This window comes from Ambystoma mexicanum, chromosome 10, assembly GCF_040938575.1.
Source record: "Ambystoma mexicanum isolate Mex_15411 chromosome 10, UKY_AmexF1_1, whole genome shotgun sequence".
Classification (NCBI taxonomy): domain Eukaryota; kingdom Metazoa; phylum Chordata; class Amphibia; order Caudata; family Ambystomatidae; genus Ambystoma; species Ambystoma mexicanum.
In genome coordinates this window covers 271,632,764-271,647,252 of record NC_090932.1, presented here as the reverse complement: position 1 = coordinate 271,647,252, position 14,489 = coordinate 271,632,764, and the positions used below count along the sequence as shown (strand labels likewise).

Here is a 14,489-nt window from a genome sequence, read left to right as displayed (position 1 = left end):
GCCAGGCTCATAGTCATCACTTACCTCAGGCAGACCATGCTGCACATGCATCCAGGCCAACGTGAGACCTGGGGGGACTATTTTTCCACAAGGACTACTTTTCACTCGGGTGTGGTTCTAGGGACTTCTTACCTGGGACTACTTTCAAAGCTATTTAAACCACGCCCGATCTTCAACACACGCTTCGCGTTATTCTGCATTTAGCAGCGTAACGCTCAGTGTCAGCAAACCTGCATCCAGCCTTCTGCCACGCCCACCTCGAACACGGAGCCCCTAGGAGGGAAAGGAAAATAGAAGAAGAGGTTAGATTACAGACTTTAATCTGATTCCTCACCTGATTCCGGATCCTGCATCACTCTGAGCCTGAAGGGACATTCTTCCGGCACGCGTCGCATCCCAGCTGCAGCGCCGCTCCATTCTCACCAGCCCACAGCATCTCCGACTCGGCGCTGCCTCTGTCACTTTTTCGGTGATTTTCAACACCTGGGGAAAAGACAAGAAAAAGCAAGTTGAGCCTAAAGAGACTAAAAAGACAATCACTTATATTACAAGACTTACCTGACATCACCGGAGGCTTTATACTTCAATACGCCGCATCTAGGAAAAAAGGAAAAGACAGTGAGCTAATCTCACGCACCTTTACAGGACAGTTTGGGTAATACAGACCCTTACCTGAATGTCGCCAGCAACCTCCAGTCAGAATTTGCCGCCGCCGCAAATCAACAGGGGAGTGCAAGAGTGAACTTTGGACATTTTGAACTCTTTAAAAACTTGGCAAACTCAGGACTCCATAATCCTGCAGAACCCCAACACCTAAAACCAGTGAAGTAACTGGTATCTACGCGCCCCTGCATGCCACGCAGGATGGAGAGCTCACCAATCAAAAATATAAGGTGAGAACACTGACCGGGAATATCGGAGTTGGCAAGTGGGGAGAACGGGAGCAGGGAGAGGGGTTCTACATTCACACCCACAGGGCTAAATACCTTTCTGCATCTACAGGAGAATATTTCTACGAGTCAAGCTTACAAGACTGAGGGGGTCCGTCCAGTCATCTTTGCCCTACGCTTCACGCTGGTGGAGGCCGCATCTGTCCGGGTTCGATCTACGCCCCTGTGGGAACCAGGTGAGTGTAACAGGCATTGCAGAAGATGTTGGCTAGAGGGAATCGGACACCAATATACAACAGGCTTTTACCCCTGTGGGGGAATCCCGATGCATCCCCCGACTGAGAGCGGTGGTATAATCAAAACATGGGGCGCTGCGGGTGTCCACACCCCAGTGATCTATATATGGAGGGGCTATTTGTGGAATGGAAGGTATCGAGAACTGCAGTGGGAGAGGGCCCTATGCAAGCACTGTATTATTTGTGGATGCACGCAGCAGTACAGACACACTGGCCTGCATTCCCGGATGAGCCACCAACACATCTGTGTATGTCCTACATACTGCAAAGGTCCACACTTTAAAAAAAATTATTTTTGTTCTATATAAACTTGCACAATCAATGTCTGCTGGTACTGTAAGGAATATTCGATGAAGGTGGGGCGAAGATCTTCAGGCAGAATTTACCGATTCTCAATGGGAAGCGCTCTGTCTATTGTTCAAGGGGGTATCATTGAACACAGAAGTATAGACTCACATATTTCAAGGTTTTAAACAGACTATAGTACCCCCCCGGCAAGACTTAACCTGTTTCGGGCAAATGGGATAAAGGTATGCCCAAGATGCAGGGATGGCGATGCTCATCTGCTGCACATGCTGTGGTCCTGCCCCAAACTATGTATGTACTCGGCCGCTGTTAAAGCTACTTTGTCTGAGATGATGTGGGAGCATTTGGGCCTATCGGCCATGTGACAGTATACTAGGCTATGTCCTAGGCTATGTTGGCCGGATTATGTAACCCAGCGCGTGTTCTTGAACTTGGGGTTGCTTCTGGCCAAAAGAGCTATCCTTATGAGATTGGCACATAAACAACCCCCCACAAACGAGATATGGATGCACGATGTTCTCTGGGCTAATGATACAGAGGAACTATATATCACCTTAGTGCCAAGTGCCAGTAAACCTAAGAACATATGGTCTGAATACCGGGCGTAGCTAGCCAGGGTCGACCAGACCCCCCTGAATCGAACTGTCGGAACCCCCAACATTTTTTTTTTTTCTGATGCATGTCTATAAGTGCGTATCTAGCTTGTTTGTATTATGTTTTGACCATGTCTCTCTACACAATGTACGGTAATGATGTTGATATATACCAAGTGCAATAAAAAACAGTTAAAAAAAAGAAAGGATCCTGACCCTGTTTGCACTGGAGGGGCAGTATGGTTGGGAAAAGAGAAACGGTACTTGGCCCTGGAAAGCAAAACTCCTTGTATCAGGTGTGCTTCCATATGATAAAAGTACCTGGAATTTGAAAATGCATTTGGCATTAAAGGATGGCATTGATCATTTTAGGCTACACTTGACGCTGTTTAACGCCTGAACATGTGAGGCTATACTTGAATTATGAGTTTGTAATTGGTGTTAGAAGGGCACACCTGTTCATTTGAGTCTGCCTTTGGCATAAGAAGATGATGCTTCAACATATGAGTCTTTAGCTGGCATGTTGACCATACCTGCCATAAAGTGGCAGCACCTGAGTTTATGATGCTGCAATGAAATATTGGAGTGCAGTGCCCTGGAGAAACTTGGCAGTGCCTGACATTACCTGCCTGCCCACTAGCACATCAGGGCAGCAGCATTGACAATATATGCGCATTAATCTTAGATTTATGTAATTTCTGTATTTCAGTAATGTCACCTCTTGTACTGTTTCATAGCCCTTTACCATGGTGAAATCAGTCTGTGACATTGTCTGGTTGTGGTCAAAGGTTTGTGACGCCACTTCCTGTGACGTCACTTCCTGTGATGTCACTGGGGATGTCACTGGTTTACGATGTCACTTCCGACACCCCTGGCATTTTGGTGAATTAATATCCTTGGCAGTAGTTACATTTAAGTCAAACTATGATATTTTAGGTGAAGGATTTTTCTCAGTATTTTAAGTCCTTTTGTTACTTTTATATATCGGAGTCTTTCTTTTGTTAGCTGCAATACTGACATAATTTGGTATTGGTTCAAGGTGTGTTTTTTTAAGCCAAAAGCACAACAACAAATAACACCTCAAACTTCCGGGCAGCAATGTACTGCCACGATTGGAACGAGGGGCGCAGACTTCTCGCAGTTTCCCCGCCTCCAACTTCACGCCACATAAAGCAGTTTACTGCATTGCAGACTCATTTCGGGCATCGGGAAATTCAATCATATTGTTCCTTTCTCAAAAACGAAACTGGCTGCCTTTAATAGCCCATACCATCTTTAAAAGCAATCTGTATTACATTCAAGGCTGTATCAACCCAATCACTATCTTGTCTAGCTAGTAAGCCAAACATTTCTGGGGGCCAGTCCAATTCCATAATCGGAAAAATGTGTTACTGTGAACTATTAAATCCTGGGAAGAGAACATTGGGAAAAATTCCTTCGCCTGTTTCGCATCTACTCTGTCAAGCAACATCCCAAGACACTTGAACGGTTGTTCAAAGAATCCTTATTGTGCATGTTGACAACGGAGCACCCAACTAGGGCATACATCTTGCCGCCACCCCTGTAGTCCTCCATGTCAACTACATCTTTATATATAACGTTGTATTAACTGCAGACTGCTCAGCTGTGTCCTTGTTAGGTTTGCTCTATATGAAACATTCTTACAGACACACATCTGTTCTCTTTTGGACACTTGTTCACCCATATACCCATTCCTTGAATATATTATTTAAAGTTCAGTTTTATTTAATATATGTATTTTTATTTTATATATATATATATATAATTTGATTTTAAAGGAATACAAACAGAAGGGCATCTCAGCAAATTGACATCATGTCCTCTTCCACCAGAGGTCCACTACTACAATTTCACAATGTCTTGAAATCATAACTAGGACCCCTCTGCCGATCAGACAACTTTTCACGAACATTTGGCTGAGCATAAAACGGGGATGGGGGCAGATGCAAATAAAGTGGAGGGGAGGACTCTTCAGTTTGTTAGGCGGAAACCTGTGCAGTTCCCTTAGGGACCACTGCAACAGATTTAGGACTACAGGTGTTTGGCAGTAAACCCACTTGGTAGCAGTCTGTACCACACAGATTCACTTGGTAGCTGTGGCTGAGCAGTCAGATTTCCCTCAAGAAGAGTTAGGCAGTATGCAGAGTATACACAATAGGTATAGAGATGCAGTAGCACAAGCAGACACTGACCAGAGCTTTGGTGTAAAAGTATATAATTATTTATTTAAAGACACACTTGTAAATTACACTAGCACAAAAGAGGTAAGTAAATTCAGCACACAGTCACTATTATATATATATACAACCCTAATTACTTATTAGACAAGTCTTAGTGAGAAACACCACTTATTTTCAGACAGAGGAGAGCGCTTAACATAAGATGGCACTCTAATAAGTTATAAAAAAAAAGGGAGGGAAAAAGGCAGAGTTATGAAAGCGCACAAGTTTCAATACTTTAAAAAGAACCACGGTAAGGCAGATAGGCAGAGTTCTACTGGAGAGCAAGGAAGTCAATTGCAAGGCCCACTCTTGGAGAGAGCAAGCAGAAGGGGTCCAGGTTCACACAGTGGGGTTATGCCCAAAGAGTCTTGTAGATGGATAGTTCGCACAAAAAGGATGAAATTAAAGTCAGGAAAAGTTATCTAGGTTGTCCCAGGCTAGTCCAGGTTAGAAAGTCGAGGCTTTACTGTCACCGGAACGATCTGTTGCAAGGAAAGTCAGGCGGGACACAGTACCTTAAGTGTGAAGGAAGCTCCAGCGGGGGCAGTTGTTCCTGGCAGCGGGTGCAAGTCGGTGTTTCGTCCAGAGGAAGAGGAGGTCTCGCCGTGGAGGAAAGAAGAAGGTTGTTGCACTGCCAGGGAAGAAACCAGCCGCAGAGTTCTTTCGGTAAAAAGGTACTACCCTTCTCTTCGCGGTAGTGGTAAGCCGTGGTATTCCGGTTGCCGGGGTGCTTGGCACGGGCAAGGCGGCCACGAGATGCTCCAGGAAGGTGAAAAGAAACTGGTTATCCCCACCAGTCAAAGGAAGACTCCTCTCCGGACTGGAGATGATCTCTGTCGTCGGGAAAAGTGGTGAGACGGTTCAGCAGGGCTCCACCGGTGGTGTCGTCATTGCTGGTCGGCTCAGCTTCTCCCTCCTCGGATTCTTAGGTCCTGTTGCGATTTCTGAAGTTCCAGTCCCCAAAGCCCTGCTTTTATGCAGCACACCCTCATTCACTCAGCCTAGCTGTCAATCAAACATGCCGGCTCACCACTTGGGCCAATCACACAAGAGTGCGACTTGAGTTACCAAGGTAACTTGGTCCAGGGTGCCTAAACCCCCTCCGACACCCCCGTGGTACCCAGACAGATTGGCACCACTTTTGGAGGCTTCTGTGGAGAAGCCCGCCGAAAAGTGGAACAAAGGGCTCGACTTGGGTTAGAGTCACAGAAGAGAACACACACTCCATTTTAGAATCGAGTTCTGGCAAAAAATACCAACCAGTGAATTAATATTAAATAAATAAACCAGCGGTATGTTTGAGGCTATAAGAGTTAAATAATTAAAGTTAGTAGCCTCGAACAATGGGAAAATCCCATAGAGATATATTCGCGGTCGAATATAAAAAGTAGTATCCACTGCCACCAGCCAAAACTCAATCGGGGGGACGGAGACGTTCCCCCTCGAACAACAGACCCCGGGGCAATCGAATTGACCCGACCAGTATGTCCACAATATGATGGTTTGTACTGGTTTCTGTTCATAATTTGGGACTAGTAAAGCCAATGATGACTTTACATGCCCTGGGAGACAGTAGTGAGTCCCAGGGTAGGGAGTCTATGTTGGGGGGCCGCTATGACACCCCTGGGTTACGGCACGGAGGGTGCCGTGTAACCCACATTAAAAACACATGAGACCCTATGAAGTAAAAGACCCCATAGCCCATAAAACACATGGAAAGATAAAGGAACACCTCAAATCATGTCTAAGAGTGGGAGTAAAAAGAGTCTCACTCTTAGCAGGAGAAAAAAATAAACCCCAAAAATCCAGCAAAGCTGCTGGGGGACTCACTAGGTTTGGGAAATTAGCCTTTACAGAGAATTCTCCCTAACACAGTTGGTGTAGACGACACCATGCCGAACAAGAAAAAAATATATAAAAACACAAACTAGTGCTTATTCATACAGCTAATGTCAGGCAGATAGAATTATAGTCCCCCATGCGCCTTCTTATCATGCGCATCTGCCTTCTTCCTAGTCTTCGATCGCCTTAGTATTGTATTTTCTTTTTCTTTTTTTTTTGCTATTGCAATGCTTTGGTGTAGCCATGATATTTTAAAACAGTGTGCTGTGTTATTGCATTTGTATAATGCATCCAAAAGTACTGCTTATTAAAATGTTTTATTAGAAGTGCTTCGATACCCCACCGTATGGCATGATTTAGTAATTGGATGTTATCCTTAACTATGTGAATGATATGAGTGTCTGAGATTTGGCTGACCTACATTTATTCTATTGTCTAAAATTTCCTTTAATTTCTGAAGTGTTCTACATGCTACACATCTATTTCTAGGATTCCTCGTGTATTCCTTGAAACTGCACCAAGGAACACTTACTGTTTTTTAAATACCCTCAAACCATGGCAAACAATTGAAAAGATTTTTATTATAAGGGAATCCTTTTATTCCGCAGATGTCAGATTTAGGCAGTACAAACATAGAAATCCGTGTGTATTCACTCATTGGGGTTTCTTTGTGGAATTTTAGACATTTTTCATTCACTTATATATCAATTTAAATACAAAATATATTGTATAATTTTGCCTGCTATTTAGCATCTGGTTATTTTTCATAAAATGAAGGAGAAATGTTTTCCGTCTTAGAATGCTTGTCATCTTACTCAACTGCTGAAAGCATCTGCCGAAAGATTGAAGACCTACAAATGATTCTTAAGAAAGAGCCTGAGCATGATGAAGACGTTGATATAGTCAATGTAACAGAACCACTGAAAGTCAGTATCAAGAAAGAGGAGAAGGCAGAGGACGTAAAGTTTTTCTTAGAGTCTACTCCAACATCCGAGTTCATCAGTGACACAGCCCAAAAGGTAAAGTGTGCAATGTGGTTCTTGCATCACTGTCTCTAAGAGCTGCTTTAGAAGATTAAATGTTTCTCTAAACAGAATGAAACCTAGATGTTTTTAAAGTAAAACACAATAATCTGGCCTTTAATAGAGGTAGTTGTTTCTCTTTTGCAGGCCATTGCCAAGACTGTGGAAAATGCTGTAATGTAACTATGTTCTAATTGACAAAATGACCATGATGTGATTGTTAAAGGGGGCTCGACTTAATTGGTAATAACTGCTAGTTAAGATTCAAGCAGTAGTAGAAGATGGTGACAATTTTAATTTTCTGTCGGAACATAGAGGTCTGCTACAACAGTAATCAGTTCTAATAGAGATTCCCCAAGCACATTAGTAAAGTCTCGATTCTATTAAAGACCTCACCACCTCCGGGTGAGTATTATGCTAATCCTTTAATGTATTCTGCTCAATCAGCAACTTCTTTAATTTCTAATGGATACATTCCAATCCCGAGATTCTTCATCTTCTGAAATACACGCCTGACGTAGTCGGCTCCATTATGTCTTCTACTGCCACAAGGTGGGACCTGAAACTTCATGGCTGGCTCAATCCTGTCTGCTCGGTGCGATCTTGTGCCGGAAGTGTTGTCATACACACATATAGCTGATGCTACCAGCTCCATGTTCCTTCAGTTCTGTTTTTCTGCTGCAATTCTGAGGAACATTTTCTTCCAGTCACTCCTTTATTTTTGCGATGTCTCCTACCTTATTGCATTCTAAAGCCTGCACAGAGGTGTAGGGAAGGCATGGTATTGACACTGACAAACCCTTTATTGAAAATGTTGGGGTTGGAGAAACTCCTCTTCTGCCCTATAACTAAGATGGGAGTAGTCTCGACCATCAAACAATAAATAAAACCGTCCTAGTGCAGTCTGTCAAATCAAAATGGCCTATGCTAACAAAAGCCTAATGCCTGCCCTATTTCTTGTACAAAAAGGGTAAAAAGGTGAAAATGTATGCAAAAGGAAAAGTAAATGTTCAAATTATAATGTGTCCGAACCAGCGCCCTTCCCCATGTTAGGCCTCGCGGGTTAAGGCGATCCTTATAGCCAGGGTGACACTCTGGCTTAGCTTCCAACACAGTACACTGGATCGAGGCACGCCTGGCCTTCCATGTTTAAGATTCCTTAGTTAAACTTCCAAAATAATGTTTCAACCAAAACGTTCACAAAGGTCCCCCTCTGCCGGGCTCAGAAATTTCACCACATAGTTCTCATAGGTCCCTCTCTGCCGGGCTCAGACCTCTCATGATACAGTTCATTCAAAGAGGTAAGGGGGTGCTCCCTTCCGCTAGCTTAATGCACTTCAGGTCTCCCTCAATCAGGCTCAGACCACGTTCGAATGGCGGAGTCTTTTGAATGTGCTTTGGTTTTGTTACAGACCACCGCAGTACTACTTCTACTTAACGTTCACTATTTACTTTCACTCTTGCTGTTCGTTCACCCTTTAGCTTCAAACAATGCGCCTTTCACTTAAACATTCAAATGGGCTACTTCCTTTCACCGGACCACTCTGTTACTTAATATTGGTGATCTTGCAGCTGTATTTTACTTTGAAGTCCATTCACGGGTCTGCCTTTCTTCGCGTTTCAATCCACTCGCGTACAGCCTTCACTTGTGATATGATATTGCTACTTTATTCACTTTGACACACACTGGTCTCTTAAGTCGCTTGTGTAGAGGAGCAAAAAGGAATCCTAGAGGCAAGATTTCCATTGAGGAAACCATTACCAGCATACAAGGAAATATGATGGTTGTTTAAATGAGATTCCTGAAGAAGCAGAGCAAATGAAGGGTCAAGACAAATGGTGACGTCACGCAGAGCTGAACTGACGTACCGAGAAGAGATGCAGAGCCCAGAGAATGCAGATATTCTATAAGGCATCAAGACAGTATCAAGGATAAGTGACATCTTGGGATCAAGGTGAAGAAGCTTATACCACAGAACTGATGAAGACATTAAGCTATGTTACACGTGTACAGATGCAAAAGAAAAGCAAGCAGACAAAGTGATCTTGAGAATAGCTTTATAGATAATAGATTGCGGCAAGCACCAATATATATCCATATTGACAAGTAAAGGATGGATGTTTCCACTATTCATTATAGCAGTGCTGGACTTTAGTAAAAAGGTAGAGAAAGCCTAATTTCCAGAGTGTCACAGTTAAAAAGCAAATTGAATTACAAAGTGAATCTCAGCAGATGTAACGCTCACCTGGTATCCACGGGGACGTCACTCAGCCTGTTCTGACCTCTTAAGACCTCGAACCCTTCCCTGGAGGCTATTCGACTGGAGACTGGGCCTGAAACACAGGATTGGTAGAGTTTAACTCCCTATTGTCTCTGTGTGCTTGAACCCCTTCTTCCCTGGGGTCCAACCCTTCCCTTTGATCCACAGCTCACCTTGTTTTCTTGGATGGTGTGCTCTCCGTCCTGCCTTCAGCGCAGGGGAGCATTGATTGATGCGGGCTCGTTGCTGCCTAGTTACTTCACTGGCAAGAGTCCGACAGGTAAGTATAATGAGTCTTTTGAACAGTTCTCTAACTTCGTTCCTTTCCTTCCTTAGATGATGGCCGGCGTCCGGGGATGGCGGCGTGCTGCTGAGATGAGTAGCGCTGAAGGTGAGTGAGAGCGAGATGCACCCCTTTCGTATTTGCATTGAACTAAGTTCTTTTCCCATGTCTTTTAGGTGCCGCAACGTTTTCAGCGTGGATGCCGGTTATGAAGAACAAATGCGGTGGGTAAGCGCGGTATGCGGCACCTCTAGATGTTTCCACGGTAACCTGGAGTGTCTTTTCCCTCTTGCAGATGGATGAGAAGTTCCGGAGACAGAGTTCCCCCAGAGTGGCTTGGATTCAGGTAAGCGTTTGAAGCTCGTACAGTATTTGAAAATAAGTGAAGATTTGCAGAATGCTTACTAATGCTTTTTTCTGTTCTTTTCCTTTTTCCTTAGGAAGCGGCGTGCCGGGATGGGAATGACACTGCCGAAGATGCCCGCAGAACAGAAGGAGCGATGACTGATGGGCAGAAGCGCCGCAAGGTAAGGCTGTTCCTAACGGTGTTCTTGTAGGAGCTGAGCACAGAAGAAAGATGCAGGCCTACTGACGAGCAATCCGAACACGGTGAGTGTCACGCTGCAGGTGCAGAAAACGCAAAGCATGTTTCTCAGCCTGGGTGTGGCTTAAATAGTCTCTGGGTATCCCAGGTGCCTCTGGGCTGAACCACACCTAAAAGACTAGACCGCACATGCAGTTCTGGGAACCGAAATATGTGGGGGCATCCATCTTGTCCCCATCAATGCACTACAAGTCCAATCCCCAATGTTATCCTACGGGAGTGAGTCAGTCTGGTGCCACAAGCGCCATGTCCGACTCCAAGTGGGTCTTTGGAGGGATGGAGAGGCCCTTGAGGGCCATGTAGGTGATCGTGACCTGGCTCCAGCCTGACATCTTGGAGCGCTGGGGACATGAGGGGCAGGAATCATGACAGCACCCCCCCCCTCCCCAAGGCCCCTCTCGAGGTGGCTCTTCTGTCTAGTCCTGGTTTGGTTGGATGGTTTTGATGAAATCGTCTAAGAATGCGAGGTGCATGGATGTACTCACAAAGCTCCCATGTCCTGTCTTGTGGAACATACCCCTTCCAGTCTACTAAGTAGTATAATTTGGATCTGACGTACTTTGAATCTAGGATGTCCTTGACTTCGAATTCTGGCTCCCCGGCGACTACTACTGGCTGCGGTGGCGTTGCTACCTCGGTCCAAGGTTGAACAGGTTTAAGGAGAAACCCGTGGAACACAGGATGAATCTGCATGTTTGATGGCAAAGCTAGTCTGACCGCCACAGGATTTATCACGGAGGTGACGGTGAATGGACCCAGGTATCTTGGACCAAAAGTTCGGGCTCCTTTAATGGACACGTGTTTAGATGCCAGCCAGACTTTGTCTCCCACTTGGTAGTTGGGGGCCTTTGCTCCGTGTTGATCAGCAAACTTCTTTTGGCGATTCTTAGCTTGAAGTAGGTGTTCAGCTGCCCTTTTAAAGGTTTGAGAAATGGTTGTGTGCAAGGTTTTGACTGCTGGCATTTCCAGGGTTGTAGGACCATCCAACTCAGAAGTACGTGGGTGCCTGCCATACATGGTATAAAAGGGTGTCTGCTCAGTGTTGGTGTGTAGGGAATTATTATAAGCATATTCAGCTATCCATAATAGGTCGAACCAGCTTCCTTCAGCTTGGTGTAACATGCAACGCAGATACTGCTTGAGCGTCTGATTTGTCCTCTGTTTGACCATCCGTTTGGGGATGGTGACTAGTGGCTAGCCGGATGTCGATCTGGGCCATAGAGCAGCGTTTTCTCCAGAAATTAGATAAAAATTAAGTACCTCGGTCTGAGACCAAAACTGAAGGAAACCCATGGAGCCGTACGATGCCTTCAAGAAATACCTTTGCCAGAGTGGAAGCATTTGGGAGCCCCTTAAGAGGAATGAAAAGTGCCATTTTTGAAAATAGGTCCACAACCACAAGAATAGTGTTAAACCCTTGACTGGGTGGTAAGTCAGTAATAAAATCGAGGGACAACGTGTGCCAGGGTGCTGGTGGGATTTCCAATGGTTGTAAAAGCCCATCTGGTTTCTGCTTGGATGACTTGTTTTGAGCACACACTCCGCAAAATAGGATGAATTGGATAATGTCTTTACGCCACGTGGGCCACCAATAATTTTGTTTTACCTTGGCTAGGGTTTTAGCGATTCCGGGGTGGCCCTCGATCAAGGAATCATGATAACCGGACATTACTTGTTCTCGTAGTTCTTGGTTTGGTAAGAATAAACGATTCCTGAAGTAGGGCAACTGATCTTTTAACATGTAATGTTCTCCTTGTGCACTCCACGCTTGTAATTGCTCCGGACTCATCAGCTTTTGGATTTCTTCATGTAATTCTTTCTGAGTTATGGTTGCTGTGATTCCTAGGAGCTTGTCTCTCGGGATGATTGCTATTGGGTCAGGGGTCTGATACCCTTGCTCTTCCACCCTCATACGGGAAAGGGCATCGGCCTTCCCGTTTTTCACCCCTGGTCGAAATGTAATCACGTAGTTCTATTCAGCAAAAAAAAGAGCCCAACGTAGTTGTCGTGAGGATTGGGCCTTTGCCGTTTTTAGGTACTGGAGGTTCCGGTGGTCAGTTATTATGATGATTGTGTGTCTGGCGCCCAAGAGGTAGTGCCGCCATGCCTTAAAGGCTGACTTAATGGCCAGGAGTTCTTTGTCTGCGATAGCATAATTGAGTTCAGGGGGTGTGAATTTACGCGACCAGAAGGCAACAGGGTGTAACTGGCCCGTTTCGGGGTCCTTTTGTGAGCGGACGGCTCCCATAGCCATGCTTGAGGCGTCCGTTTCCACCAGGTATGGGAGATCAGGGAGAGGGTGGCGTAAGATTGGGGCAGATGTGAATCTTGCTTTGAGTTCCTGGAAAGCCTCCTAGTCTTCTTTTGTCCACTGGAACTTTTTGTTGCTTTTCCTTAGTAATGACATGATGGGATGCATGATTTGCAAAAATCCTGGGATGAACCGGCGGTAGAAGTTTGCAAAACCCAGCATACTTTGAACCCCCTTGAATGAATTTGGGGATGGCCAGTTCAGGATAGCACCTACCTTGTGTACATCCATTCGGATTCCATTCGGGCTGAGAATAAAGCCCAGGAATTCCACCTCATAGATGTGGAATGAGCACTTTTCGAGCTTGACGTAGAGCTGGTGTTGACGGAATTTCTCCAATACGGATAGGATGTGTATAACGTGGTCCTGCTTTGATGCGGAATATACTAGGATATCGTTGATGTACACTAGAGCACAGACATCAGTCAATTCCCGTAGGACATAGTTCATGAAGTATTGAAATGCAGCAGGCGCGTTGCAAAGGCCAAAGGGCATTACTTGATATTCGTACAAGCCGTATTTGGTGCGAAAAGTGGTTTTCCATTCGTCCCCTTGTTTTACGCGAACAAGGTGATATGCCCCCCTCAGGTCTAGTTTTGTGTAGATTTGGGCATCTTTGACTTGATTAAGCAATTCAGGGATCAGTGGCAGGGGGTAGCGATTTTTTACGGTAATCTGGTTCAGTGGGCGATAGTCGATGCACGTTCCCAAGTCCCCCTACTTTTTCGGTACGAAGAATAGTAGACTGGCTGCTGGAGACTTCGAGGGACGGATGAACCCGTTGGCCAGGTATTGGTCAAGATAGGCCTTCAGGTGCTGGTTTTCTGGTTTCGTGAGTGCGTAAATTCGCCCACAAGGGATTTGTGCGCCGGGTATCAGGTCGATTTGGCAATCGTATGGTCTATGCGGTGGCAGGGTATTAGCCTGTTCTTTCTGAAAGACATCTTGAAAGTCCTGGTATTCACTTGGTAGGGTGCCGATTGCCACAGTCGCAAGCGTGGAGGTTCTGGTCTCTATTGGTTGTTTCTCTTGGCAATAACCTGTGTGGCCGCAAGTCTCGGTAAAGGCCAATTCTTTTGCTCGCCAATCGATTCGAGGATTGTGAGCTACCAACCATGGCATTCCCAAAATCAACCGGAATGGTGGTGCCTTAATGAGGTCGAAAACGATAAATTCTTGGTGGCCATCCTGGCACAGAATGGTTAAAGCTGCAGTGCATTGGGATACTGGACCAGAAGCTATTCCCATGCCGTCGACAGTGGTAACAGTGTCGGTGGTTGATTTAGAGCATAACGGAAGCCCCATCTTTGCCGCAAGATCCTGGTCGATGTAATTCCCAACGGCTCCACTGTCTATGTACGTTCTTACTGCGTGCATCCGAGATGGTTGTTGGTGATTGATCAAGACCACAGATAGTGCCAAATGGGAGGTCTGTAGTTCACTTTCCTCACTCGACAAGTGGACCTCTACACTTGCCGGGCTGGGGAGTTTTCAGATTCCTTGATGGTATCTTCCTTGTCCGTGGCCCCTACCGTCTTCCTCGGTGGCTTCATAGGGCACTCTTTAAGGAAATGACCTGACTTTCCACAGTACAGACATAACTGCTGCTGTCTCCTTTTATCCCTTTCCGCTTTAGTGAAGGGGGATCTGACCCCCCCGATTTGCATTGGTTCTCCTGAACCTTCCGTTGTTCGGGCAGTATTGTCCTTTGAACGCACATACATAGGGCAAGGGTCAGGTCTGGTTCGATCTGCTCTTCGGTCCTGCAACCTATGATCCAGTTGAACAACAAGGTCAATGAATTCTGAGCAGTCTTTCGGGGGGTTCACTACTTGTGC

General features: G+C 45.4%; 1 protein-coding gene across 4 annotated transcripts in view; it reads left to right on the top strand.

The window, feature by feature from the left end:
* YEATS2 (YEATS domain containing 2) overlaps nt 1-14,489 on the top strand; it is a 1,971,885-nt gene that overhangs the window by 1,686,258 nt on the left and 271,138 nt on the right. For all 4 annotated transcript variants that reach the window (XM_069617830.1, XM_069617832.1, XM_069617831.1 and 1 more), the window contains one exon: nt 6,969-7,189. In XM_069617830.1, coding sequence (XP_069473931.1) covers nt 6,969-7,189 — 221 coding nt within the window. The remainder of the gene's footprint in view (nt 1-6,968; nt 7,190-14,489) is intronic.